The following is a 27,631-nucleotide window of genomic DNA, read 5'->3' as shown; positions in this document are numbered from 1 at the left end:
CAAACCAAGACCGTCTCGTTTCACTTGGGTGGTTTAACCCTTTGCTATAGCCAGGCAAATCATCCCACAAAAAAAGAAAAGGAAAAAGAAAAGGGTTTTCAAAACCAAAAACACAAATATTTTGTTTTAACAATGTTTAAACAGCTCCTTTCAGCTTCCCTGAAGTACTGTAGCTTCTGGCCAGATTTTCCCTGAAACTGCATTTACATTTTTTTTTTTTTTTTTGCAAAACGAAACGCTTGTTATTTGGCCCACGTTTCATTGCTTCCCCCTACCCTGGTGACAAAGAAAGCAGAACGCTGTGCAGTGCATCCCGATAAGCCCAGAAAAGCTGCAGACTGCTCAGTACAGAGAGCGAAGGGCACCTGGCTCCTGTTGCTTCTGGGGTGTTGCAGTTTTTGAAGGAGAAATTTAGAAATTATTCCAGCTGCTGCCAAAACCAAGAGAGTCATCTGCCCGACTTCCACGGGTGCTGGACGGTGTCCAGCAGAACTCTGTGCCTCAGTTTAACCATCTGTGAAATGGGTGCAGCTGTCCTGGCACGTCTCGTGGGGCGGTGAGAAGATTTAACCCATGCTCTTGCTAGAGCAATTACTATTTAACAAGGGCATCTTCACGGGCATTTGCATGACCTGTCCAAAGCTGAATTTGTTCTTCCCTTGCAGTTTACTGACAACAGGAAATGAATGGATACGCTCCAAAAGCATTTTTAAAAAAGCAAGCAAGTTCGTTTTTATGTAGTCACATAAACTTAGTCACACAAACTTTTTATGTAGTCACATGAACTTATTCCTGTGACCTTTGACTGACTTCTCATACCTCTCGCCCTTGACCACTTGTTCCTTTATTATCCCATTTTGACCCCAGTGACGCTCCGGGTTACAATCTGGACCTCACATATTTGTGTTCTACTTACTCTACGAGTCACTTAGGACATATAAGACATGGAAAGACAACTGCATGAGAGTGCAATGCTATTTTCATTTTAACAATCCCAAATGAACCTCTTCGGCTCCCCTCTGCACTTCCCCCCTGCCTTTTTTCATTTAGCTTTTCACTTTTCTCTGCAGTCTACCCTGCAAGTCAAAAGAGAGGAAAAAACTGGGAAAACCCTGAAACGGAATTGAAAAGCAAAACGTTCAGAAGGGAAACACTTTTCACGATGACCATGCAATGCTCTTAATTTTCAGCACGAGAACTTTTCATAAGGCAAATTCAGCCACCTCCATTTGGCTGCTTCGGGGCACTGCCAGGAATAATAATAGTTCCTCTCGAGAGATCAAGAAGACGCTCAGCAACTCTATGTAGCAAATGCAAGGAACCAGAGTGGATTCACTTTATTGTAAAACCCAGAATTGATAAGTAGTGTTTTTTAAAAAAAAGGCAGGGGCGGGGATCAGTTTAGGACTGAAATGGTTTGCATGCAACAGCACGGTTGGCCAAAAGGACCTTTTTCGGTTACAAAATCTCTGTGCATTTGAACAGCATTACGGGTGTTTCCGAAAAGGGGGACATGCATATACAACACCCATGCGTGCACCCACATGCCCACACATACACACGCATGCACAAACATGTGTGTGCACACACACGCACACGGACTATGGACCAAGTTGCAGCTGGTCTGCATCAGTAGAGGCCCATTCATTTCAAAGCTAGGTCAGTGCAGCCCCGCGGAGGCTCTGGCCCGACGTGCCAGGGAGTGTGGTTGAGGTTCGTGCGCTAACGTGATGCCAGGGGATGCTTCTTTGCTGAACAAATCCTTTGTGAGGGCTTCCCCCAGCTGCCTGGAAGCCGGGGCAGGAGACAGCCCTGCACAAACCGCTGGGGGCAGCGCCTTGCCCAAAGGCTATAGAAGTGCTAAACAACCCCCCTCGATCAACACGAGGCGCGCGGTCGCCTTCCTGCCGTCCGCCTCCTGCTCCGCTCCCTAATCCGGGGTGGAGGCCACCATTGTTGGCAACCCTCCCTTCTTCTCCGGCATCTCTTGACATCTGCCGGTCGCAGGGCCGCTTCTGGCTCTGGACGGACTCATGGAAGAAGTCAGGCGCTAAGCTAGGAACTGAACTTGGGCTTTCTGGACGCATCTAAACGAGATGCCCGCTGCACAATCGTTAGCACGCGGTCATTTAATACTTCCATAACCAAGCACTAAATGACCGTGCACTACCTGGCTGTGCTGTGCAATAGCGTCTCGGCACGTTTTCCTAGTCATATTTGCTGTGCAGTAGATTATTGCTACTGCGCGATGCCTCGTGAGTCCTCTACGGTAGTGTTGTGTCAGGGTTTGCAATGAGCTACCGCGCAGTAAGCGTCTCATGCAGACGCTAGTTTTCTGCTGTCCCCATGAAACCTGTCCCTCCTGCTAGAGGTTTGCCACTGCCCAGACCTCCTTTCTGGTGTGCAGGGAAAACAACGGCCCGTTAGAAAGGCTCATGGGCTCCCTTGCATGAGTACGGGGATCACAGTGGGACACACCAACCCCAAAACAGTGGCCCGTGGAAAGGATCCAGACAGGGGAAGGGAGAGCCCATTAAAAAAGAAGATAACCCCCCCCCACCAACAACACTTGGCTTATTTAGCTTGTTAAAAAGAGCATCACAGTGTTTCCGGGGAGGGAGCAGGGACAAGACACCCAAATGTTGAGCAGACAGATCTTAGCTGATTTATAGGAGAGCTTATAAAGCCCGCTTGCCTGAGACAGACTGGGATCTGGGCTTAGAGACCCACGAAGACCAGCCCCATGTTAATATTGAGGCAGTCCAAGCTAGGAAAAGGCCCCATCCCTCCCCAGCGCCCCTGCAGTCGCCTCCTCCTAGACCCAGCCGTCTCAGCACCACCTGCCTCAACCTTAGCTGGCTTTCAAAATAACTCCCCCAGCCCACAGTAACGCCGTGTCCACTTCCCTGCCGCAATAAAAAAACACGACGCTTCCTCTCCCCGGTGCTGGATAAATAAAGAGACACCGGGTACGGAGAGGGAGGAAGGTGGACGCCGCTGGCACCAGAAAGAAACCAGCTCCCCGGGAGACGTGAGGCTCCAGCGAAGCAGCCGCTCCTGGATTTGTCCGTGTCTGGGGCAGCTGCTGGCTTAGCTCTTGCTCTGTATTTTTGCCCCTTCATTTTTGCTCTCACTTCCCACTGCAGCCTGGGACAGGCTCAGGGCAGCCAGCCCGGCAGGTCCAACCGAGCCCTGGCTGAGATCCGTCTTCTGGCCAAAGCACTGGTCTATCCGCACAAAGCCTTACTGCACAAACCAACCTCCCTCCGCATCTGCCCCGTCAGAGCCGCTCTTCCTCAGTTTCCCCGAGGGTCAGCAGCATTGCCCTGGCTCTCCAGGGAGGCCCAACTTGCAACGTAACCTGCCACGGCGAACGTCCAGACTAGACCTCCACGCTCTGGGTGCGGAGAGCCACACACCCTCTGTATCTGTTTCCACACCATGGCTCCTTCTGCTGATCCCTGTAAGCATCACCCCTTGATCATAAAGGGGGTACGACAGTCTTCGCATCCCTCAGTCCTGAGGATAAGCAGCCCTCCTGCTTGCACTTTAAGTCCCAAATAGCAAACCAATCCCCTCCTCCAGACTGGCATGCTTGTCTCCCAACCTGCACGTCTCAGCAGTAGCCCCAGCTGGTCTTGGGCACCAATTCCTCTCCTCTCAGGCCCATAACTTTATTGGTACCTGAAGTGCAAATGCAGAATGCCTTTAATGGGAGCAATGAAGCCTCATCAGGGCTGTGACTTGATGAACTTCTTAGCACCAGAGCACCCTTGGGTAACTCTTGCACTTTGCAATGTACTTGATACCTGCCTCGACGCACCTCCTTCTGCCAGGCTCTGCCGATGGACGCTCGCGCTGACTTGCCATGCCTCCTGCTCTGCCAGGGCTGGGGCTTCCCAGAGCCCCTCCGCCGGGGCTGCTCCCACGTCTCTCGGCCTCGCGTGAAAACCTGTGCAGCACCTGATACCTCGCACCTGTCTCTCTGCTAGCCTCAACAAGCAGCTCCCACTGAGCCACACTCTCCTGCCTTTGTATTTAGACAGAGCGCCCGGCTTGAAGCAGAGTCTGAAATGTGAATGGCCATAAAGACCTGCATGAAAGGGGGACTCCGCTCTACTTTGTAGTCCAAGAGAGGGAGACGTCTCCTCACTTCCCAGTTGTGCTTCTTCCACCCAAAACAAGGTTGGCCAAACTCGTCTAGTTCAACTCTGCATCGGGTTGCCGCCTGGTTTCCCTGCAACCTGGACAGCTCTACATGAATCATGTTTTGCTGGGACTGAATAAATAAATGCCACGAATAAAAACGTGGCCATCACAACTAGACATCACCCGGGGGGGAGTTAGGATGCGTATCTCCCTGCAGGCACGGAGCTTCATTGGCCAACATGGAGAAGCTTGAACCACCTCCAGACAGGGGCTGGGACAACTAAAGCTAACTTGCAACTGTGGGGAGACTCCCCTGACACAAAGACCATGTGTGAACATGGAAGAAACTTTCAGACGAGAGCACACCTGCCCAGGTGTAGGAGAAGTCTGTGCCCATTTCTGCACCCGCATCTGCACATAGTGACAGGGCGTGAGAAGAGAAAGACGTTGGCGTGAGCCCTCCCGAGATTTTCCTGGGGGGGCAAAAGGGAGCAGGAGAGTAAATGCAATGCACCGAGGACTGGAGAGCATTGCATTCACGCATTGCTTTCATGACACATGGCTGCTTAAAGGCCCCATCTTGTCGCATCTACCTTTAGTCTAAAGATCTGGGCCTGAGGTCCCCTTTCTCTGAGCCTGGGGCATGGGAAACATGGTGACATAGGGGAAGATTAGAGGGTAGCACTCAGATCTCTTCCCCCGTTTCTTTACCGAGGAGCCCACACTGAGCTCCAAAGACAGAGTACAGAGAAGCCGGGTGCAGAGAAGATGGACAACCCTTTCAAAATTACCTATTAAAAAAAAAAAAAAAAGACATTTGAGGAACTGCAAATTCACTGCCTGCCTCTCAGGAAAACTTGCTTGTGAATTGTGTGCACCTGCATTTATGACTGAGGCACGCCGGACAAAGCAGGACAGCAGGGTCCTATTCCTGACCCTATGCTGTGTCTTCCTCCCCTCTTGAAAATGCAAGGTCTTCAGGACAGGAGCCGGCTCTCGCGATTTCTGCACGCAGTGTCTGCAGCACTGGGGCTTGGAAGGGCTATTGTGGCATTAAAGTTGGTACCAAATCCATACCACTGCTGCGAGGCATCTTCTGACGCAAAAAATGCCAGAGGACTTTCTGAACTGGACTTCAGGGAATTCACAGCTCTGTTCACTCTCCTCGCCGGGGCTCACAGGACACAGCCGGCACCACGGGGCAGGACAGAGGCAGGGAGAAGCTACAGATGGAGCTGAGGTTGAGGAGCTGATGCCTTGGCATCCTCCCTGCTCCGGCTCGTGTAACGTGGGTCTAACGAGGGATTTTCTCTCTTGCCTGCTGGGTTTTTTCTCTCCCCTCCCGCCCCTCCTTGCATCTCCACTTTTTATGCAAGCACTACATCCATGTGGAGAACACATTAAAACCATCTGCGCAACCATTTGGCAGCTGGGTAAATGCAAACAAGGTCCCGAGGTGTTTATCTAGGGGTATGGAATATAAATCAGCCCGAGTTATTCTGGCACAGCGTGAGGCACCAGGGAGACCGCAGCTGGAATACGGTGTGCAATTGTGGTCACTCTATTACGGGAAGGACATTCAGCGGATTGGAAACAGGCAGGGAGGAGCAACCAAAAAAATGACCCAGAGCTTCGGAGGGGGGAGATGTGTGTCTGTATGGGGGTGTTTGTCTGGATCTACAGCGGCATTTCCAAGCCTTTACGTGTGTGTGTGGATTTGTGTATGTCACAGACTAATATATATAGACATACCCAGATTCACACATGCACACACACACACACACACATCTATCTATCTATCTATCTATCTACCTACCTACCTATAGACAGAAATGTATGCACACATCCCCATCTATCTATCTATCTATCGATAGGGATGTGTGCACACATTTTTGACTTTTCCTATATATGTATCTTTCTGCATGTTTGCACATAGGTCTAGCTTAAATGTTGTGCATGTGTGCGTGCGCACATACAAACACACATATATATATCATGTGATGGTGCAATAGGTCTGTTCATATATATGCATTAGACTCTGACATACAAAGATCCATGTATGTGTGTGCATGTGTGTGTGTACGTATGCATGTGTATGCTATGTATGGAGAGCTGTGTGTGTGTGTATCTAGTATGCATATCTATAATGCATGTATGCATATAACTATGCCCTGTCTGGATGAACATAGTTAGGGAAGGGTATGTGTATGTGTGTGCGTGTCTGTGTCATGTAATGGTGCAATAGGTTGTGTTTTTGTGAGCATGTACTACATGTGCACGTGTCCTCACACCTGTCTATCTGGATGTGTGGACATGCTTCTGTCTTTTCCAGTGTCTACATCTTTCTTTGTCTGCATATAGGTCTAGCTTCAATATAAGGGTGCCTGTGTCAAGTGAGCTCTTTATGTGGGGCCTGGGAGATGGATATCTTTGTCAGTGGAAGTATGCCCCATCAAAGTATGCTTGGGTAAGTGTGCATTTGTGCATTTCTGTATCACAGAGGATATGCTGCTCTCTTGGAGTACCCACCAGTGTTGCACTTTTAGCACCTGTGCCTTGCTAGTATTACCCATGTGCCAATGCTAGTGTGCACTGACCTGCACCTAGTAGCACCCAAGCCCCTGCCCCAAAATGCTGTGCATGCTAGAGTCAAGAGAGTAACACTACCCACTGCTGACATGCGTCCCACCCAAGACGTACACAGCAGAGCCAGAGAGAAGAGGAGCTTATAAGTATCACTTGAATATTACAGGTTATCCAGACACAGCTGAAACAATTGAATTAACTGGTCTCACCAGACAGTCTAATATTCTTTTGGAGACTCCTTGCCATCCCTTCAGTCTGCATAACCCACACAACTGAGTGGCCCTGTCAGAACCTATCCCACTGCCTCTGGAAGGCTGTTTCCCATCTGGTCTCCTGTGACTCACTGCTCCCCTCCTTCCAGCACCTCCTTAAAGCAAAGTTTTCCAGGTAGCCTAAACGTCCACAGTCCTCCCCTTGAAGAAAAAAACCAATGAGCAAAATTACTGTTAAGAACAAAAGTGTAACTTGGGAGCTACAGCTAAGCATCACTGTCCACATACTCTGCTTTTTTAGAATAATCCCCTCAACTATATCTTGTCCAATTAAAGCTCCTAAAGTGAATAAGGAAGGGTTGGTAGGATTGGGCTGTTAAGCCGGGCTAGCTCTATAGATCTTTGGACTTCCTTGCTACCAGTTATATCATCAGTGCAGTGCACTGGATCTTTTGGCATACAACACAAACCTTTTCCCGCCCCAGATCCCAGCTGCTGGAAACTGGGGTGCATATTATAGGTGAGGAAATACGGTAATGACAGTTTTTGCCCTTAAGCTTCTGCAAGGCAAAAGCAAAAGTAAGTCTGCGCTTGATCCGTGGAGAGCAGATCATCGAGCAGGCTCAGCTGCTGCTGCTCTTCGGGTACTACAAGGACAGACCTTTTTTCCCTTCATTCGGCCGTTCATAAACAAGGTGCATTTCTTATTCCAGGACGTGTTGTATGGAAGAGAATATGGTATAAACCCATACGTATTGCAGCAACCGATGTTAACGGCAACGGCTCGTTTGCTCAGTTTTAGCTACATCCCATCCATCAGGCCCCCCATTACCTACATATCTGAACCATCTTCCACCAACTTCAAGGGTCTTTGCATTAAGCACCCAAGCATGAATGCAAACAGTAGCCATGGCATTGCAGGGAGCCAACTAAACAGGATGGAAAGGAGGCCCAAATAACAACGGGGGGCTCTTCTGTGTTGGGAGTCCCCGTCCCCCATGGTCTCCCGCACCTTGCAGGGGGCACCCGACAGCATTGATCACTGTTATCAGGAACGGTGCGGCTGGGTGTTGTTTTAAATGGTAAGAAAGCACAGGCCAGGGGACAGGTCCCTTAGGGACAATGGAGCTGTAATGCAGGCTGCCAACACACGTACATTGGATAAATATTCATGGCTTCTTGACTAAAAATAGCCTCCCCCTCTCTCCACCCCCAGCAAATAAAACGTTTATTTATTAAAAAAACAGACCTATTTCAGGGCAAGCTGCAAACACTGAGGGCTCCAAGCATACAATGGCAATGGCCTCCGCTAATAACAGGCTTGGATTAAAAAAAAGAAAAAACCCTCTCTCTCCCCCCGCAAAATGTCCCTACTCCTTTTCCAAACCATGGCAAGACAGGCATTTAATTCATGGGGGGAAAAAAAAGTGAGATGGCTCATAGCTGGGAATTTCACTTCATCGCCTTCCAGGTTTGACTTTGGGGTGGCATCAGCTCAGCCACTGTTGCTGAAATGAAATATTTACGTATGTAGAAAAGAAATGTTCAGGTTTCCTGTTCCTACTGAACAGCTTTCATCTGGAGGCTAAATATATATATATATTTAAAAAAAAAAAAAGGAAAAGAAAGAAAAGAAAGAAAGGAAGGAAGGAAGGAAGCCACTACTTGCGGGGCAATTGCATGTGTATGCATGCATGTGTTTTTGGGTCTCCCTCTGTTGAATCCTGAGCCAAAAATGGCATAGGAGAAATGCCCATTTGCACAAAGGCCATATGGAAATATAGGAAGCAACAGGCAGACGCCATTTGGACCCTCCTTGGCCCTGTAGGACTGCTCAGGGCATGCCCATTATACAGCATCATGCTTGTTTAACACAAAATCCCTTTGGAAATACGCCGACTTCAGTTTGAACCTGAGTGGATTCCTTAGACCAAAGCGAATGAGCATCAAAAGGTCCCAAGAGTGTGTGCTAATTAGGAGAAAAGATGTGGGCTCAGCTTAGGTTAGCCAGAACAAGGCAAAGTCAGAGCCTAGGAAAAACATGGGAGTTGGTAATTTTCTCACGTCCACAGGTCCTGTGAATTGCTAGCAGGGAACTGAGGGTTTGCTGTGATCTGCTGGTATGTGAAAACCATGCTCTGCCTTTCCTTGGCTAGGTTTTGACTTGGTCTTACTTACCACATTCGCTGGCACATCTGCAAAGAGCACAGCCTTTTTTCCAACAGTCACAGAAGGCTTTGTGGGTCTCAGTGCAAGTCAATGGCAAGTCCCACTTTCAAAGTCCTTTTTTTGAAAATGGGGCTTAAGAGTCTAAGTGCTTTTGAAGATGCTGCCCTTGGTCAAATGCAGGGGTGTCCAAGATAGAGTCTGCAGGCTGGATCCAGCCCATGGAGCCCCATTATCCAAGCCCCCAGTGCTGTCTGAAGTGGACCCACATGCAGTGTATAGCATGGGTCAGGGACCAGCTGGAGTGGGCATCATGTGCAGTATATGTCTTAGACTGGGCCATGAATGCTGTGCGCACTGGATGTGGCATGGGGCAAGGGAGTGTCCATGGGCCTGATCCAGCCTGCAGGGCAAGCCACATGCCATTCAACTGGTCTACTGGACCGGATGAGTTTGAGATCTGTGGTCTAACAGATAAATTGTATGTATGGTCAAGTTGGGTTTTACACCAATTTAGTGTAGATAAACGCACAGGCTGCACGGTTGCTTTACTGCGAATAACACATGAATTTTTTATTTATCTGAAACCTGTTTCCCATTGACACAAGCTATACTAAACTAAGCCACATAATTTTGGTTAGCAGGGGTTTCACTAGATCAATTCAGAATCTCACTATTGGTTAAACCAGTGCAACTTTCTTTGCAAGACAAGTGTGATGTTCAACCAGTTTAGCTAAACAGAGACATACATTGGGTCACGTAAGAGTCCTACTGGTTTTGCTTTCCCTGAAATGGCAGGTTCCAGGGGCAAGTCAAAGCCAATGGCAGCCAAGTTTAAATGGTCTTAAGTGTGTCCACTCAGGGCTAAACTAAATTTGCCCCAAAAACACATACCTTCTGCTCAACTGGGATAATTTTGTATGCGGCAAAGTCCTGCTCCTCCACACAGGAAGTGCAAATGCTACCGCTCAGGATGTCCCCTTCAGCTCCGCCCTTCTCCTAGAAGATTGAATTCTAGCTCCAAGGCCATGAATCAATTTTCCAGGGATGCCATTGGTCGCCAAAACCACATGAAAGTCAGACTTGGCATGGACAGGAAGGCAGAACTGGTGCAGCATGAGAGACCATAGGCTGGTGGAGGAGGCAGATAATCCCATTCACATACTGTATGTACTTAGGCTTTGTTAACATACTTGAGAGCAGATGTGAGAAACAAAGAGCAAATACTTCCACAGGAGGAGCTCTGGAACCTGTTACCCGCTGCGTGGCAGGCGAGGCTTGCAAACGTGCCGAGTCAAGCAAGCTGGAGAGGAGAAGCTGATCAAGAAAACCAGGAAAGGGAGGTAAAAAATGCCAGATGGGACGCAGCAGAGCCCAAGTTCCTCCTGCTTTCAGAGAGCCTAGGTCTCCATGAAAGATGGTTATTGTTCCTAGGTTGGCTGCTTCCTGGGGAAGGGCTAATGAGCTCCATGCATAGATGGGATCACATTTTCCAACCAGAGAGCCAGTGCTCCACCGTGCATCCTCATGACATTCGGAGATGGAGAGGGGCCAGAGTAGAAATAACCAGGCATTGTGTTTGTGTGGACCCCCTCTCAGTTGTATTTTCACAGCAATTACTAAGCAGCTTTGCTGAGCTCACAGATCCCCTCCAACCTGATACCAATTCCTTCTCTCCTTCATGGTGTGCCATCAGTAGACTTCATAGGTTTCATAGACATTAAGGCTGGAAGGGACCTTGGAAGATCGATTCCAGCCCCAAAGCAAGGCAAATACACTACTATCCTAGACTATAAATACTGAATAATCATAATGATCATAGGATAGTAGGACTGGAAGGGACCTCACAAGACCATCTAGTCCAGCCCCTTCTTCAGACAGGATCTTCCCTGACTAAACAAGCTCAGCCAAGTGTCTGTCCAACCTACTTTTGGGAACCTCCAAGGATGGAGATTTCACAGCTTCTCTAGGCAGCCTGGTCCGATGCTTGGCCACCCTCAGTTAGGAATTTGCACTTAATTTCCAACCTAAATTTTCCCTACTGCTGCTTCAGGCCATTGCTCCTAGTCTTGCCTCCTCTGGCCACAGAGAGAAGCCCCTCTCCATCCTCTTTATAATCACCCTGCAGGTATTTGAAGACTTACCAAATCCCCTGCCCAGTCTTTTCTTCTCCAGACTAAACAACCCCAATGGAGGAGAAAGCACTGAAGATGGGACCACATAGGTATCCCAGAGCTCCAAACTATGGGGAAACTTTATGCAGGTGAGGACTATGTTGGTTATTTCCCTTCCTTATGGTGGCCAAACCAAATATATCTATATCTGATCACTTCCAAGCTTCTTTGAGTTTTATACCTGGAGCTGGATGCTTTGGCTTGGTCCACCTTTACATAAATATGCCACAATGAGCACAAGGAAGAAAAAGACCATGAATTCTACAGCTGGCTGGATCTACAGAGGTTGTAAATTGATGTCGCTCTGACATAACGCACAGGGCCATGACAATTAACATCATTAACAATATCTTCAGCTACTTGGGTGGAAAAGCAAGCAAAAAAACCCTCTCAGATGTTTGCCAAAAAACTGCACAACGGGGCCTAGGATCTGTTTGACCAGCTTCAAAAGTGGATCACTTTCCTTCACATGATTCTGTTGATAATTCAGAGGTTCCAGTTGACTGGGGTCCTTTTTCCTTGGTTTTTGTCCACATGGATTTGCATTGCCTGGGCGTCACCTTGAATTTCAGGACCAAAAACAGCACAGAAGCAGATGCCAAAGATGCTTCGCCAAACATTTTTTGACACCCCGTCCTAACCTCCATCCTACCCGCTGCTGTTTCATAGTGAAGGTCATTGATGATGAGCACATCGTCTTGGGACTGATATAAGCACACAATGAGCGAGGGAGGGGAGGAAAGCGTGGGTGAAGAGCAATGGGAAGAGAAGTCTACAGAAGTATCTTCCAGTGATATTTGCCTCAAGTGTTGACACGGTGGTGGAGAAAAAGAAATGGTCATTTCTGAAAAGGGACAGATACCTGGGAAGGCCTCAAGGAGAGCTGGGGAACCCTCCCTGCAGATATTACATAGCAGGCACTACAGAAAAAAACCTCAACAACCAGAGACGTCCGAGAGGATGGACAAACCAACGGACTATAGAGCAGTGATTCTCAACCGGGCCCCGTGGGAGCCTTTTACGGGTGTTGCACACCTCGCCGTGCTAACATTATGCAAAGACATGATTCACGAGTTAAACCCAGAGATTTCAAATGGGAAGTCATGCGGTCAGAAGCACCCTGACCTGTTGTGGGCTGTCTCAGCTCATGGCCACAGAAGAATTGCTCTACCATTTTTCTGTCATCAAAAAGGAAATGAAAGAGCTGGTGTTTCCTGAGGGGTGTCTTGAGTCTAATGAGGCAGCCCTTGAGTTAACAGGAGGCCAGGACTTATTACTCTGCAAGGGCTCTGCAAGGGCAAGGGTCAGCGTGGCCCTTGGGGAAAGCATGTGGCTTAATGTGTGGCATGCTCGCCCAAAATGGTGGGCGGCCCGGCGCGGATCTCCAAAGCAGGGACCCATATCGTGGATACAACTGAGGTCTGACCCTGTTGTCTTAGGCAGCATGAACAGGGATGCTAGTTAGACTTTTTTCAGATGTTTTTTGCCACCAAGCATCAGTTGCATCCTTATTTCCAGCCTCTCCTGGACAGAATATACCTCAACAGACCTTCCAGAGAGGAGGAATCAGGTCATGGAGGGGCTTGGCTTACTCACAACATCCAGATGCATGCGTACTTAAAGAAGAACTTGCAATCTCATTAGACAAGACAGGCAGATACGTGGAGCAGAAAGGACTTTTCCAGGGCGAGACCGCAACACAATGGCAGAACCATGAGGAGAAATGACGTCGCCTCCATTCATCGAGGCTGTTTTTCAGGGAACTGTAGATGGGCTAGGGGGAAAAAGCTGGGTTTACCAAATCATGTCAGCTGCAGGGACAGAGCAGGGGGGGCTAGGTTGGAAAAACTGATGAAAAATGGGCTCCTGCATCCTTGATGCTGGCCAAGTCCTCATCTGGGGTGCACGGGTGTGCTGCACATGTGAGGAGTTGGTCAGCCGGCTGCGGTGCATCACCACACTTGCACATCGGACTGTCCTTTAAGCTGATCTTAGAGAGTGCGGCATTAAAGCATCCAGCTCCAGAGCAAATCCTGTTTGGTTTAATCCATAAGTTGTGGGAGAGCTCGTGCCCGGGTGGATAGGGCGTTGAGTTGCTTATGAAGCACTGACTCAGTCTCATCCCACTTTTTGTAGGGTTGCACAAGTGCCCATAGGACGCTGCTCCCACCTCCACGCTGTGTGTGCAACAGTACTCGCACCTCCCGTCTAAATGAGCGTCTCAACTTTAGTCGCGTATGTACAGGTTGCTCCAAGTCTTCATGAAGCAGGTGCTGCTGGTTTTGTTGGGCTTGCTGAGCAAGGCCAAGAGTTGCCTTCCGCCTTCTTAGTTGTGTTGCGTCCCTGATAGTATTGGCAGCCAGTCGACAGGGGGATATGCGACATGCCCCGTTACTATCTTCATTGATGAGTTCAACCTGCCTACAGTTCCCTGAAAAATGTTCACCCGAATAAATGGAAGAGACCGCGTTTCTCCATGTGGCTCAGCCATTCACCTGCTGCATCGATGAGTGGGTAGCTAGTTTAAACATATTGAAGAAAAAAAAAGGGATCAAAAGAAAGCAACCCTGGAGCATGGGGGTGGAGAGGTGAGTTCAAATCCACCTCTGGCCCAATTTTGGACAGGTATTGCAACCAAGCGCCCCAGGGACGGCAGGTGTATCCTGCCATGGGGCAACGTCCCCTCTTCCTTTAGCGAGACCATGACTTGCTTTTCTTATAAGCACCCAAGAAACACAACTATGAATTGCAGTTTCCATGAAATCACTCTCTTTCCCCCCCCCCAAGTCATTTCAGAAATACAAAATTCAGTTCAATCCCAACCAGTTTTTTTATTGTTCCATTTATCAATCACACCGAAAAGTGAATAAATAAATTAAAAAACCCCAAGCCAGCCTTCCTGAAGCCAGTACAGCTCTGCCAGAGAAGCAACACAGATGTGCCATGAATGAAACCCCAGGACACACAGTCAGGTTGGGATTTTCAAATGTCCTGAAGTCCCATGGACACAAGCTCCTAAGTCACTTAGGTGATGGCTGTCCAACTGGCAGCCTATGGGCACCGTGAGCCCGCCAAGGGGTTAACTTGTGGCTCTTAGTCCCAGTCCAGGCCTTCTCCCTCATCGCTCCCTTGCTGCTTGCTGCTCCAGGTTCCCCTTCCCTCCTCCAGCTTCTGCATTTCCCCAGGAATCGCCCACAGGACTGAGGCACCCCACAGCTGGGAGGCTCAAGGGGACCCAGGGACTCTGCATGGCATGGTGCAGTGCAGGGGACAGCCCTGACTCGGGCGATTTTGCATGTCCTCGTTTCATTTTTCACTCGGGCACTAACGAGAACCTCGTCTTGAGCTGAAGGCACAAATATTGAACGAGGATGGGAGCCAACGTGCATAGAGGGAAGGCTGCTCTCACCACAGAAATGCAAGAGTACGCTCTGAGGTTTCGCGGAGGAGCTGTTCAGCAGCACAGAAAGCAGGCGGGAGCTTCTTCCCCGCTTCAACCTGGGAGCGGCTTTGAAGGAGGCCGACTGCAATCCTCCTAAGCGGGACGTTCACCCGCGCAGAAGGACTGACCAATGCCACCCACCCCTGCCTGGTGAGAGTCAAGACTCAGGTCTGTGGGCCATCTGCTCCAGCCGACATCGCTTTGGTCACATCTGCCGGGTGCGGGTCAGGTCCTACCTCTCAACTGCTCCGCAATACGGGCCCCTTCACCACCGCGGGCGTGGATTCATTGCCACCTGCGACGACAAGACGCTGGAGGGCTCCCAAGGCTCGGATCAGCCGTCCGTGTCTTGGAGAAATCCCATTGACATCACCAAACCGCAAGGCTGGAGCGTGCATCGCTTCGGAGGCCACCAGAAGCCAACGCTCCCTGGAGCAGCATTCACCACGTGCACTCGCTTCGTGGTGGCTCGCGCATCCAGCACGTGGCTTTTCTTCTCCGGGGGGAAGCTGCCTCGGTTTGGCCCAACTTCCTGAAGACCCTGCAAGGGCCACATTGTTTCTCACCAGCGAGGCACCCACCCTGCACCCCGGGATCGAACTGAAGGGAGGCCAAAGGGGCCTTGGGGGCCAAGTGCTGGCCCCGTTCTGCATATGGGGCCAATTCACCTCCCTGGTGAGACAACCAAGTTGCAACTCAGGCTCAGTCCAGCTTCTGGACAAGCCTTTCCCGGTCAAAGGAAGGTGGAGCAGCCACAGCTGCTTAATACTGGTACTGCTCATACCAAATTATAGGTGCTTCTGCAAGGACAGAGGGCACTTGGTGGTCAATACGAATGGAAAAAACGAATAGCCTCACCAGATCCTATCCTACTCCTAAAGAGGAGTATGGATGTCCACAAGGTTAGCATCCCATAGGGAGGGAAAAAGCGACATTCCTGTAATCCCCCTGAAGAGACGCTGGCTACTCCAGAAACATGGTGGCGGATAGGCTACAGATGCACGTGGAGAGATAAGCCTTGTCTTGGGCAGCTTTGACTCAACGTTGACCCGGCAGACCGAACGCGGGAGGGAAAAACGGAGGGGGAGAGATTGCCCTGGCTCTGCAAGAGCACCCGGATTTCCCACCACTGTCCCCACACCTTGCAGGATACCGCGCCCTACAACAGCCCAGAAGTTGGCTACGGCCCCAGAGGCCTTGCTGCGGGTAAGGTGGGTAGGGCTGGCTCCAAGGACGAGCGGCCTACATGCCAGCGCGGTGGGAGGTGGCCTCCGCAGCCACCCACTGCTTTGACGGCACTGCAGCTTTCCGGTGGTCTCTCGCACGGAGCTGCCAAGGAGAAATGTGTCCCTCCGCTCCATCTCGTGTGGAAAGTGCCGTGCATCTCTGCACCCCGGGATGCGTCGCTGCAAAACAAAACCAGGTGCGGGATTCCTCCGCAAGGAAGAAAAACGGAGCAGCCCAAACCGCTTTTCAACTGACTGTGAAGTCGGCCCTTGGGTGGTTCTGCTTACAGAGCCTCAGCCAAGCAGCTAATCTCATTAGGGCTAACGAAACGCAGATCCCAGGCTTTCGTTCTGCTGCTCCCAAGTCACGTCGGGCGCCTAAAAGCCATCCATCTTCTAGGAGGAGGATGGATCTGTTTTCTCTGAATTGCATGAGGCTTCCTGGAAATGGAGTGCTTTTGTAGACCGGAAGAGATTTCCCAGGGGTAGTCTTCTTTTAAATCAAATGCCTATGGATTGCACAGAGGGCCAGTGCAAAAAGCCGTGTCTTCGTGTTTCGGGGGTGAGGGGGGGTAAGAAGCTGTTTCGCATTAAAGGCAAGATCTCTCACACGACCAACCTTCCTAGTTGTCCTCGACTGGAAAACACTTTTGTAGATTAGAGATCCCTATCGGGGGTGGGAAGCTGCCTGGATCATCTTTATTCTTTATCCCACCAGGAAGAGTTGGTGAGATAACAGGCGCATCTACATGAGACATTTGCTGAGGAGCAGCCTAATTAAGTCTTCAGTGAAGTCTCAGTGACAATACGGGAGGCTGTATTAGGCCACCAGGAAATAATTACTGCCACCCTAGGTTAGTACTTGTGCACACAAGTACTAGCCGATGGGGGTATTCTTGAGTGTGCAGCAATGCATGTGTAGACACTGATGGGGTTGGCTAGGACATGGGCGTGCTTTAGTGCGGGGGCTGCCTGCCGGCTAGCCTGGCATTAAAGCGTCCTCATGCCACAGCCAGCCTCTCTGGCAGAGTAACCCCGGGCTGGCAGGACACCCCTCTCGGGCTCCCTGCCAGCCAGGGCTGCTCCGACCCAGCCCAACATGCAGTCTCAGGTGCGTGTGAAGACGCTGCGCCCAGGAGCAATCAGCTCTGGCATGGTATGCGCTGGAGTTTATTGCACTGCATTAATTGCATGCGTAGACGTGCCCAATAACCCTTGCGTGTGTGTGGGCCTTCCTCCTCCCCTCCACTTGTATCTTTTCTGATGGTGATGCAAAGAGCAGCCCTACCTGAAATTCATATTCCAGCAGCCCATAAGAGCATGTCTTAAGGCTGGAAATCAATAAGAAGGCCTCTTAGAAGGGAACCTTAATGAGGCACTAGAAAAGCAAGTTGCTTTCCATTATAATTTACCATCAAGCCAAGTGCATCAGGAGCTCGTCCCACTCCTTTGGAAACCAATGGGTGAATTCTTTACATTGACTTTTCAGACCTATAGGCAAGGCCCACTGGACGATCACTAAGCCCAATGGTTTTGTTCCTGCTCTCCGTAGGACTTTATATTCCACTTGGTGCATCTGAGCACCCTGACAGCTAAGCAAAGAGTAGGAGCGAATACATGTATATCCCCTCTGGACAGAGCGCTTCCAATGAACCCTTTCACGCTTTCTGAATTGCCTGTTGCACATGACACAAGACTCAGATTTTTGCTGCCTCCATGAGGAAGCCCTGATCCAAAGCTGGATGAATTTAATGACGGGTTGGGCCTTATCAATACACTTCTCTCCACCAAGTACTTTTTCTAAAATAAAATGTCATCCCAACTGGCGTGTGTCCTACAGACAGTTTTGACTGCGACAACACAGCATCTTCCAATTGACAATGGTCCCATTAGGAATCGCCGACTGGGCCCCAGGGTCAATGCGTCTCATCCCACATCCCACACAGCTGGACTTCCTACACCTCTGCAGGCTGGAAGCTGCAATGGGAGAGGAGCTGGGGGTGGGGAGGAGTTTGGAAGCGCCCTGTTTATCCTCTCCCTTGGCACCTCTTCTCTGACACTGTGCAAGACCTATGGACGGGTCCAGCATATGGCATTTTTTAATATTTTTGAAGAGCTGCCCTCTGTTGCATGCATGGCAGAGGCAGCTCTGGAAACACTGGCAAACATTAGCTCTCCGGAGCCTTTCCCTGCAGAGTACCTACACCTGCACTGCAGAGTGCAACGGTGGCAGGTGTAGATCGACCCAAACTTGCTATAATTTAGCTCAGGAACTGGAATAGGCAAAGCAAAGCAACACATGGGCTGTGCAAGCCTTCCACGGATGTACTGGAGGCCCTTGCTCACATGGAGGCTGGGCTACCAGGGCTACCGTGCTATTGCTATCCAGGCCAGGAAGCTTACAGCCAACATGGGTATGTCTTTGTGTGCTGCAATCACCCCTCTGACTGCATTGCAAGCATAACCTTAGTCTGACCAGGAGGGAGGCAGTGGTAATCTGGACAATGCTCCTACATGGGGCCATACCCAGTGGTCTCCAGGCATTGCTGCAGGTCTTCAGGGTGGTCAAGAAAGACGCTCACTCCTGAAAAGGCATTGCCCTTATCGCTTTCATGCTGCACATCATCCAGGACACCAAAGTCTCCCAACCATTCCCCAACCGCCGCTGCCTGGAAACATAATCATGGCAACAACTACCTGGGTAACAACCAGGATGCTCCTTCCTCTGCCCCCCGGGATCTACACAGCAGCAATAGGGTGAAGCAAAGACCCTGCCCAAGGGGTATGAATACCTTGTCCCCAGGGAGGCAGGCATCCAGGTTGTAGCTGTATCGGTCTAGAGGGAAAGGCAATCAGAAATAATGGACTTTCATTTCTACCCAGGAGAACTTTTACAATCTTTTCTCTGATGCTTGTTTATGCAAAAAAATTAAAGAGGTTTTTTTTTTGCAAAAATCTCGTTGGTCTAAATAACAGATATGTATCATCTCTACTATGAGTCCCGATTGCCTTATCCCCATGCAGGCCTTTGGAAATCTGAACCAGGTCAGGAACAGGACAGACAAGGCAGCGGGATCCCTTCCAAATGCAGAGCAACCCGGGTCCCTGAAGAAGCTAGCACTGTACATAGAGAAGGGCACATGCTTGGCCCTTATCCCAGCCTTAATCCTCCAGAGCTGCCTTTAAATATAGCTTTCGGTCCCTGCACGGTGGAGGAGAGGATAACATGGAGAGCGCAGGGGTCTGTGCAACGGGAGGTCCCTATGCAATGTGCAGCGCCATGCTCTCTGAGTAGGGAGCACAGAAATCTCTAGCCCAAGCATGCCAGCAGCACCACAGTCCCATGGGAAACTGCAATGCAGGTTTCCCAGTCAAAAACACAGCCAGGCCCAGCACAGGTGCTGTTCAGCGAGGCGCTGATTGGGGAAGGGAAGGAGGAAGCAGGCAGGATGTGGCATGGGGATGCAAAGGTGCAGCCCCGAAGGGAAAGCAGCAGCTGGGCTTTTCCATCTGTGCACTACCAGCTTTGGCATGGGGCTCGGATGGACGCAGAGACATGCACCCCGGCTGCCAACCTCTGGGGCATGGGCTGGGCATCCCCGGACACCTGCCCCCCGGCTGCTGTGGGCTTGCAGGTAACAGAGACGTCTGCCCGCAGGTGCCCTCAGGGCTTCACCTGCCCTCTGGAGCAGGGCAGAGGGCTGGTATATGGGGGTGGGGGTCCCACCCACGTGCGGTAGGAGCAGTGGGGCCCGGGGCCAGGAGCCCCCGCAGCGTGCTGGGTGGCACGTTGGTCCTGCCGCCGCAGCGCTGGTAATTAACAGCTGTGAAATTGCTGACGGACCGTTTAGTCACTCACATGAGTGCATCCCAGCAACCCCCCTTCCATCTGGCACTGATTAGCAGCCCAAAATAGAAAGCAAGCGGAGGAGAGACTCAAAACAAACCCAGGCCCCTTTGCAGGGGATGGGCAGCCCACGCGGCTTTGACGTCTGCCGAGAGGCCTGATCCCCCCGTTCCCGGACCCAGCCCGTGGCTGGAGATCAGGGGTCATGGAGTCCGGATACAGGATGCAGCTGTCTCAGCAGGGGGGACACTCACCGTGCACCTTGGGCACCTTGGCTTTCAGGTGTCGCTCGCACTTGGCCTTGGCTTTTAGCAGCAGGAAGATCTGCTCCTCCTTGGTGATGACATCGTCCGCATCCACCTGCGAGGAGAGAGGCACAAGGCATCAGTTCTGGCTGCCGGCAACGCGGCGGGTGCAACAGGCTGGTACGCAGCACGTCCCGGCAGGCCGGCAGAAGATCTCCAGTGCCTGGGCCGGCCTTGCTGGGTTTGGAGACACTGTACCAGAAGCTCTGAGGCATTGCATTTAAGGACAAAATATTGCACAGCACAAAAATTTAATAGGCAGAGGTTTTTTTTTGGCTTGGTCCTTCACATAGACTCATAGGAGGTTTTTTTTTGGCTTGGTCCTTCACATAGACTAATAGATGATGAGGGTTGAAGGGACCTTGGGAGGTCACATCTAGTCCAACTCCCTGCTCCAAGCAGGACCAGCCCCAAATGCATCATCCCAGACAAGGTTTTGTTGAGCCGGGTCTTCAAAATCCCCAAGGATGGAGAGTCCACAACACAGAATCATAGAAAAGTATCAACGAGGGTTGAAGGGAGCTCAGGAGGTCACATCTAGTCCAGCCCCCTGCTCCAAGCAGGACTGTCCCCAATCTCTCTGGGTAACTCATTCCAGTGCTCCACCCCCCTCCTAGTGAGATAGTTTTTCCCAATATCCAGCCTCAACTTCCCTTGCTGCAGCTTGAGCCCATTGCTCCTTGTCCTGTCGTCTGCCCCCACTGAGACCAGCCCAGCGCCATCCTCTTTGCAGCCCCCCGGCAGGGAGGTGAAAGCTGCTATTCAGTCCCCCTCGGTCTTCTCTTCTGCAGACTACATTAGCCCCGTTCCCCCAGCCTCTCCTCACAAGCCATGTGCCATAAGTCGTATGGGATCAGATGGCAAAAAATGCCCAATACCGGCTTCATTCAATGAAGTGTAACACCGCAGTCCCGTTTCAACTGGACTCTTCCAATTTGGATAATCGTCTCCTACATTGACAGAGTTGCCGATCCAAGCCCGCTGTCCCCTTGTCAGGTGCTTCTGACCTAGTCCATGCCCAAGGGACAATTTAAGAGGGACCTGAAGATGGAGAGCTGATTGGAAAGGAAGTGTCCATACTCAAGGATCTCCCTGCATCCCCATGCACTTTGGCTGCTTTCCGATTGCCTGTTGCACATGACACAAGACTCAGATTTTTGCTGCCTTCATTAGGAGAGTTACTGTGCGTCTGGCTACACCAGCCCTTATTCAGCGGCACTTGCTGAGCTCCTCAACGCGCAACACTCAGAAGGGGCTTCCTCGGGTCCCCGGGCTGCAAGGCCGGAAGAGATGGGCTTGCTTCTGCACAATTGCAGCAGCCGATTCCTCCATGCAGCCCCGGAGGAGAGTTGCTCTTGCAGGGGGAGAGACAGGCTCAATTGAAAGATGGTCAGGGACTGGGAACTTGCCACATCCCCGGGGAATGGTGCTGGGGAAGAACCAACTGCCTCGTCCCAGACCCTCGCCCCGTCTGTGCTGGGGGTGCTCACCTGTACCTCACTCCTTTGCAAGGCAGGACACTCACGGTCTCTTCTAAAGGACTTGGGAAACAGTTATGAAGTACAGATAAGGAAACTGAGGCGTGCAGACATTGGGTGAAGCGCCTTTGAGTTTCAACTCTGCCACAGATTTCCTCGGAGCTCTTGGGCAAGTCACTTTGCCCCCCCAGGACCCCCACTGCTCACCTGGACAAGGAAGGGAGCTAATAGCTAATGGGGGGCACACAGCATGATGATGATGAATCCATTAAATCTTACCGGGTGCTCAGCTGTGGTGGGGAGCAAGGGCCAGATAAGCAGCTTAGGGTCTTTAGAAGATCCCATGCTCAAGCAGTAGAGGGGCTAGGATATGTGGTTGAGCCATTTCGCCCCCAGGACGCCAGCGCCCGTAGCAGGCAGGGATGCAGCTATGACATCCCGTTAAGCAGTGCTTGAGGGCAGCATGATGTGTCCCCCACCGTAGGAGCACAGGAAAATATACCACCGGGCAACAGCTGGGCAGTGATACCAGCCCTACTGCTCCGGACACTCCCTCCCCAAAATCCCAGTGGGGTTAAAATTAAGACAGAGCCCTACCCCACCAATGCAAACCACTGGCCAAGGCTGCTTCCTTCCGTCGGCCCTTCTCCACATGGCACTGGCCTCCATCCACATCCTCCCTAAATCCCCGAGCAAACACAGACGGCAGGGAGTCATGTTGTCCAGCCCCGGAGCTGCTGCCACCTTGTCTGGGATGATGCATTTGGGGCTGGTCCTGCCCTTGAAGCCTGGAGGGCTTGGGAAGCGACCGGGTTATAGCTGCGACAGCCCTGGGGAGCAAAGGGCTTTGCTGCCCGGTGCTTGGCTGCTGTCAAGGTCCCCGGGTGAAGCGAGGAGGCTCAGGGCCTTGCTCTTGCCCACCTGCCTTGGGGGGCATGTGCGTCCTCCTGGCTGGGGGGGATCTGGGTGCATTACAGCAGCTTTGAAAGGTAAAAGCACAATGAAGCCTGACCAAAGGACAGAGCGGGCTGAGAAACTCCTGAGACAACACAGTGCCCAGGGCTGCGTCCCTTTGCTGCAGACCAGCCAAGGGGTCAGGGGGGTACTCCTTTGCACCCCTTTCACGTGGCACATCTATTCCAGCTGCATGGGACTGTCTCCAGGACTTCGGACCCTGCCTAGCAGCAGGGGACTCCGGCCTGGGTCATAGCATGTGGATGATGGTGGCACCTAGACAAGGGATGCACGTGCCCGCTAGGTCTGAAGATGAAATTAGGCACATCTGAGGTCGGATGCAGATGCTTCCCCTGCATCGGCATCCGATGCAGGCTTTAAAGTCGTTAAAGCCTTTCCAGCTGCAGGGTGGAGGTAGATGGGGCTATTAAATGTATATCCCAGGCAGGGAAGGGAGGAAAGCGACAACGGGACCTCACTTTACGTCTCAGATTTGAGCAAGTCCTGGGGCTTCTCTCTGCAGGCACTTAGGGAAGCAACCAGAGGTCGGATTTGAAGCGAACAGACCTGAATTAACCCTCCGCTTCTTCCTCGCTGCCATGCAAACACTGTTATTCAGAACGAATGTGGCTTTGATGCGATTCCCTCTGGAAGTGAAGTAAGTCGACTTGGACGGCGGCCCCTTGAATTCTGAATGAGGGTGTCTATCTGGCAGGGGAATACAGTTTTTTTAGCCCCTTTGAAAAGTTAGCTCAGATGAACATCCCCAGGAACAAGACTTTAGGTGCTCTGGAGGAGAGAGGGGAGGGAGGGAAGGAAGGGGAGGTTGGAAGGCAGCAGGAGTGAGTTTTTCAAGCCTTAAAAAAAATAAAAATTAAAAAAACCCCCATAAAAATCCTTCCTCAGAAGCAGGGAAGCTTTCAAAACCACCGGCATACTAATGTAGAATAAAGTCATCTCCTGCCAGATGTTTGGCTGAGCTGCATTTAAAGCAACACGGAGCCTCCCAGCCCTCTCATAAAGACTGCTGGGCCAAATCCTGCTCTAATTTACACCTGTGCAGATTGTGAGCAAGGTCAGCAAGGCACCGACGCCTGGAAGATGGGGCAGGATCCAGCCCCAGGTCTTCATTAAAAGGCTCATTCGATCCGTGCAGGTTCTTAATATCGCTTTAATTGTCGCTTACACCCGGTGGGAAAACGCATGCAGCTCATTTGCTGTCCGCTTGCTAAGGCAGTTGCTTGTTTTGCAGGCTTCCGTTTATTATTTTATTGGTGGGGCTTAGTGTCTTAGAGACCCCCCTGGAGATCAGACTCCCGTTGTGCTGGGCGACGCTCACACACACATGCAGTCAGGCACGGTCTCGGTCTAGAAGAAGTTATGAGCCACCCGAAAACATCAGCTCTGTGCTCCAGATGGGGAACTTGAGCCCAGAAGAGTCAAGTGATGTGCCCAAGGCCAGACAGGAAGGCTGTGGCAGCACTGAACTGACCCCCCCCCCAAATACTCTGCTTCCTAGTTACTGCCCCAAACATCCACAAACCTTTCAAAAAAAAAAATCATGGGATCGATTTATAAAGATTGGGGATATATTCTGGATTTATCAGACACGTTCTCTGGGCTTGAGCCCATGCTATACATTTGGGTCATGCTTTCCAGCTTTTCTCCATCACCACAAGGACTAGAAAGGGACTCCTTTTTTTTCAGAATGAAAGACAAGAGCCTGATGCAAATCCTGCGACTCCCAGAGCTGGGGCTTTATGGAAGTCCCTACTACTGTGACACTCAGGGAAGATCAGTGGCAGCGACAGTGCCACAATATGGTGCTTTCCATACAAAAGCAGTAAAACCTTCTCCATCTGCAGAATGAAATGCAACTTCTCCCATTCACTCGCTTTTTGGTTCTCATTGTCCCTCTCCAGTCTCCTGCCCCGAGACAATACGGATGCAACGGTATTTCCTACACTGCTCTAGAAGACCAAAATAAAGCAGCAGACCCGTGTCCACTGCAACATGGGTGTATTTGCAGCCACCGATACTGGGTTTTGCCATGCTTCCTTCTTCACAAGCAAGCCTCAGTTTTGGTCCCAAACTATTTGCAAAAGGCTCCCAGCTAAAGAGGTTAGCAAACACTTAGGCTGACTTTTTTGCTCATCTGACGCCTCTGGACACCACGATACTCAATCAGTGCTTCTCTTTCCAGAGGTGCTGGCATTTGGGCTGTTAATGACTGGGGTTAACCTTTGCAAGGCGGTCATTGATTCTGGCGGTCTTCCATGTCGGTTGCCTGATAGGAACTGAGCTGGGCACTGTTCCCAGAGGGGCTCATCCCTGCCCCATCGCGAGCTGATGGGCACCACAGGCATTTGACACCTCCAAACAACAGGTTTCAAGCAGGCCCTGGAGGGTGCCCCAAATCCAAGGCCCCACTTGAGACTTTGCAGGATGGTTCAATGCCAACCTCCCAAGCAGGCCAGTTTGATGGCTCTGTGCTTCAGTTCTCAGGCAGGGGGAGATTCCAAAACGCAGGGGACACATCGTCACATGCGTAATGCACTTTAGTTAATGCGCATTAAATCTAGTACCTCCTAGGAAAATGCACATTTGCCTGTCTTAATGAGCATTAGCTAAAGAGCACAGGGTGTGTCTACACATGCATTAAAAGTGCTTTAGTTGATGCGCTTTAAGTATAGTACCTCCATTGTGAGGTACTAGGAAAACGCGCATTAGCCTGTCTTAACTAAAGAGCACAGTTCTTAAGTGACGCTTACTACACATTAGCCTGTTTTAATGTGCATTAACTAAATTGCACAGTTTTGTTAGTGACGCTTTAATGCACATTAAAATAGGCTAAAGTGTATTAAAGCGTATGTGTAAACGTGCCCACAGTTTTTAAAGGATGCTTACTGTGCATGCACCTTTTTTAACGAATGTGCATTAACTAAGTAGCACAACAAGGTTCTTTGGCACGGTTTTTAAAGTGACACCTTAATGCGCATTAAAGTGCACGCCCAGTGTTCTAAGGTTGGATGGGACCTTGATGGTGATCTAATTCAACCTCCAGCACAGATGAACTGTAACTCATCCCAGGCAGACACCCCTCCAGCCTTTTCTTGAACCCTGCCAATGAAGGAGATTTGACTGCTCGCCTGGGCAGCTTGTTCCATCATCTGCTGTTCTGGAACAGAGGCACTGGGAGGGAACTACCCATAATCACCCAGCAGACTTGTGGGGTATACCAGCCACATCTCCTGAGTCCCAGCCCAGTGCTCTGCCCATCTGTTCCCATTGCCTTCTTGCTGCATAGTGCACACACACACGTGCGTGCGTATGCACACACACACACACATCTTAGACCTCACACCCACATAATGCCACCTTTCAGCACTTGCTGCTTTACACATGCAGCATCAAGACTTTGCTGTCAAGGAAAACCCTAAATCTCAGGCCAAACAGACCTGCAGTGACAGCAGCTATCAGCGACCACCGTTGGGCACAGCTACAAGCCACTGCCAGAGGGTAAACTACAGTTTCCCTATACATCCCATATCCCACCCTGTGGGTGCAGAGCCACATGGCCCACTGTCCGTCCCTGAGATCTGCCGCGATGGTCGCTGCATGAACGGGTACCAGACCTTCATGCAGCTAGAGAAGCTTGACCAGAATTTAAAGGCCCTGCAGGTGTTTATCTCTTACACCTGTGGGATTTATACCCTTTTCTTGTGGTCATCACTGGGCTCAATAAACGCGTGCATGTGTGAATGAGAAGCATCAGACAACAAGCTTTAATTGTGGAGCACCAGGCAACCTCTGCAGACCCTTGGCCTCCCCCTGTCTCCAACTTACAGTTTCTACCTGAGGGGCCAGCTCTCAATTCCCAACTCTTCTAAATTAGAGAGTGTCCCTAAATTCTAACTTTATCCCTATACACTCAGCTTCCATGAATGCGGCCTCTGGGCTCTTCCGTGGGGTTTGGGGCACGGCATCAGCAACAAAATCTGCCGAGCCCCTTGCTCGAGCAGAGCGCAGAGCCAAGGTGAAGCAGGAGAGCTTTGCAAGGAGAAGGGGGAGATTGCTTGCAACTGAGATAAGACCTGCTGCTGTTCCCCCCCTGCCCCATGGCTTGCGCTTCTTGGCTTCATATCACCTCGCCAAAGAAAGTTTCTTGCAGGAAAAAGCTCTAGTAACCGTTTCTATGTTAACAAAATGCAGAAATGCGCGGCAGGATGTTAGCCAAGCTGGGGAGGACAAGATAGAGATTCTATCCAGGCCTTGTAAAAATCAGCTTCACTGGGTTTTTCTTCGCCCCTAGAGAAGATCATGGGGTAATTATGATAATGTTTTCTGGTATTTCGATTTCACTGGCTGATCTCCCAGCCGCTAAAGTAAACCCCAAGTCTCAGCGGAGAAGTCATATTCATCCTTGTTTATGGGATTCATTTGAAGGAATAACACTATCCTTTTTGTGAAACCTCTCTGGCAGCATATCAAAAAAATAGCAAAAAAAAAGCAAATATAGATTCCTGGTCAAGGTTGAAAATGTTACAACCAGGCCCGATACAAGGGTCTGCGAGTGAATGGGTGGCTTTGCAAGCGGGCTCTCCATAGCTTTACCTGGAGGAGAGAGGGCACGCGTGGAAATTAAAGAGCACGCTCCAGGGATTAAAGAACTCAAAGGCAGAGGGGTTGAGCCATAGGAGAAACCGGGTCATGCGCCTCGCATGCAGGATCACAAGGCCTGCTGCGTTCATGCCAATAGGCTTTGGATCAGGTGCAAAGGCAGTTGTGCAGCCTGTTGCATGGGGGGTCTGGGCTGGTTTCTGTGCTGCTGAGACCTGCTTGGCTTCACGGAGGACAGCAGGATTGATGTGCACCTTATACATTCACCAAATCAGAGACACGCGGCATGGGCTTTTGTGCGTCCGAGTGCACGGGTATCCAGAGCCAACTCATGCCCAGGTGTCTGATATGTTGCTTCTAGGTGTGTCGGTGGAGTTGGCAGCCCCTGGAAGCTGGGCCGATCAGAAAGTGACATCAAACCAAGCATGAGAAGATTTCGGGGGCAGAAGTCAGGATTTCAGCTCAGGGCTGA

General features: G+C 50.7%; 1 protein-coding gene across 1 annotated transcript in view; it reads right to left on the bottom strand.

The window, feature by feature from the left end:
• PTH1R (parathyroid hormone 1 receptor) overlaps positions 1 to 27,631 on the bottom strand; it is a 136,703-nt gene that overhangs the window by 41,646 nt on the left and 67,426 nt on the right. The window contains exon 2 of the mRNA XM_019529715.1: positions 20,057 to 20,162. Coding sequence (XP_019385260.1) covers positions 20,057 to 20,162 — 106 coding nt within the window. The remainder of the gene's footprint in view (positions 1 to 20,056; positions 20,163 to 27,631) is intronic.

This window comes from Crocodylus porosus, unplaced genomic scaffold (assembly GCF_001723895.1).
Source record: "Crocodylus porosus isolate Cpor-Errol unplaced genomic scaffold, CroPor_comp1, whole genome shotgun sequence".
Classification (NCBI taxonomy): domain Eukaryota; kingdom Metazoa; phylum Chordata; order Crocodylia; family Crocodylidae; genus Crocodylus; species Crocodylus porosus.
The sequence above is the reverse complement of the archived record's forward strand: the minus strand, read 5'-3'. Positions and strand labels throughout refer to the sequence as shown.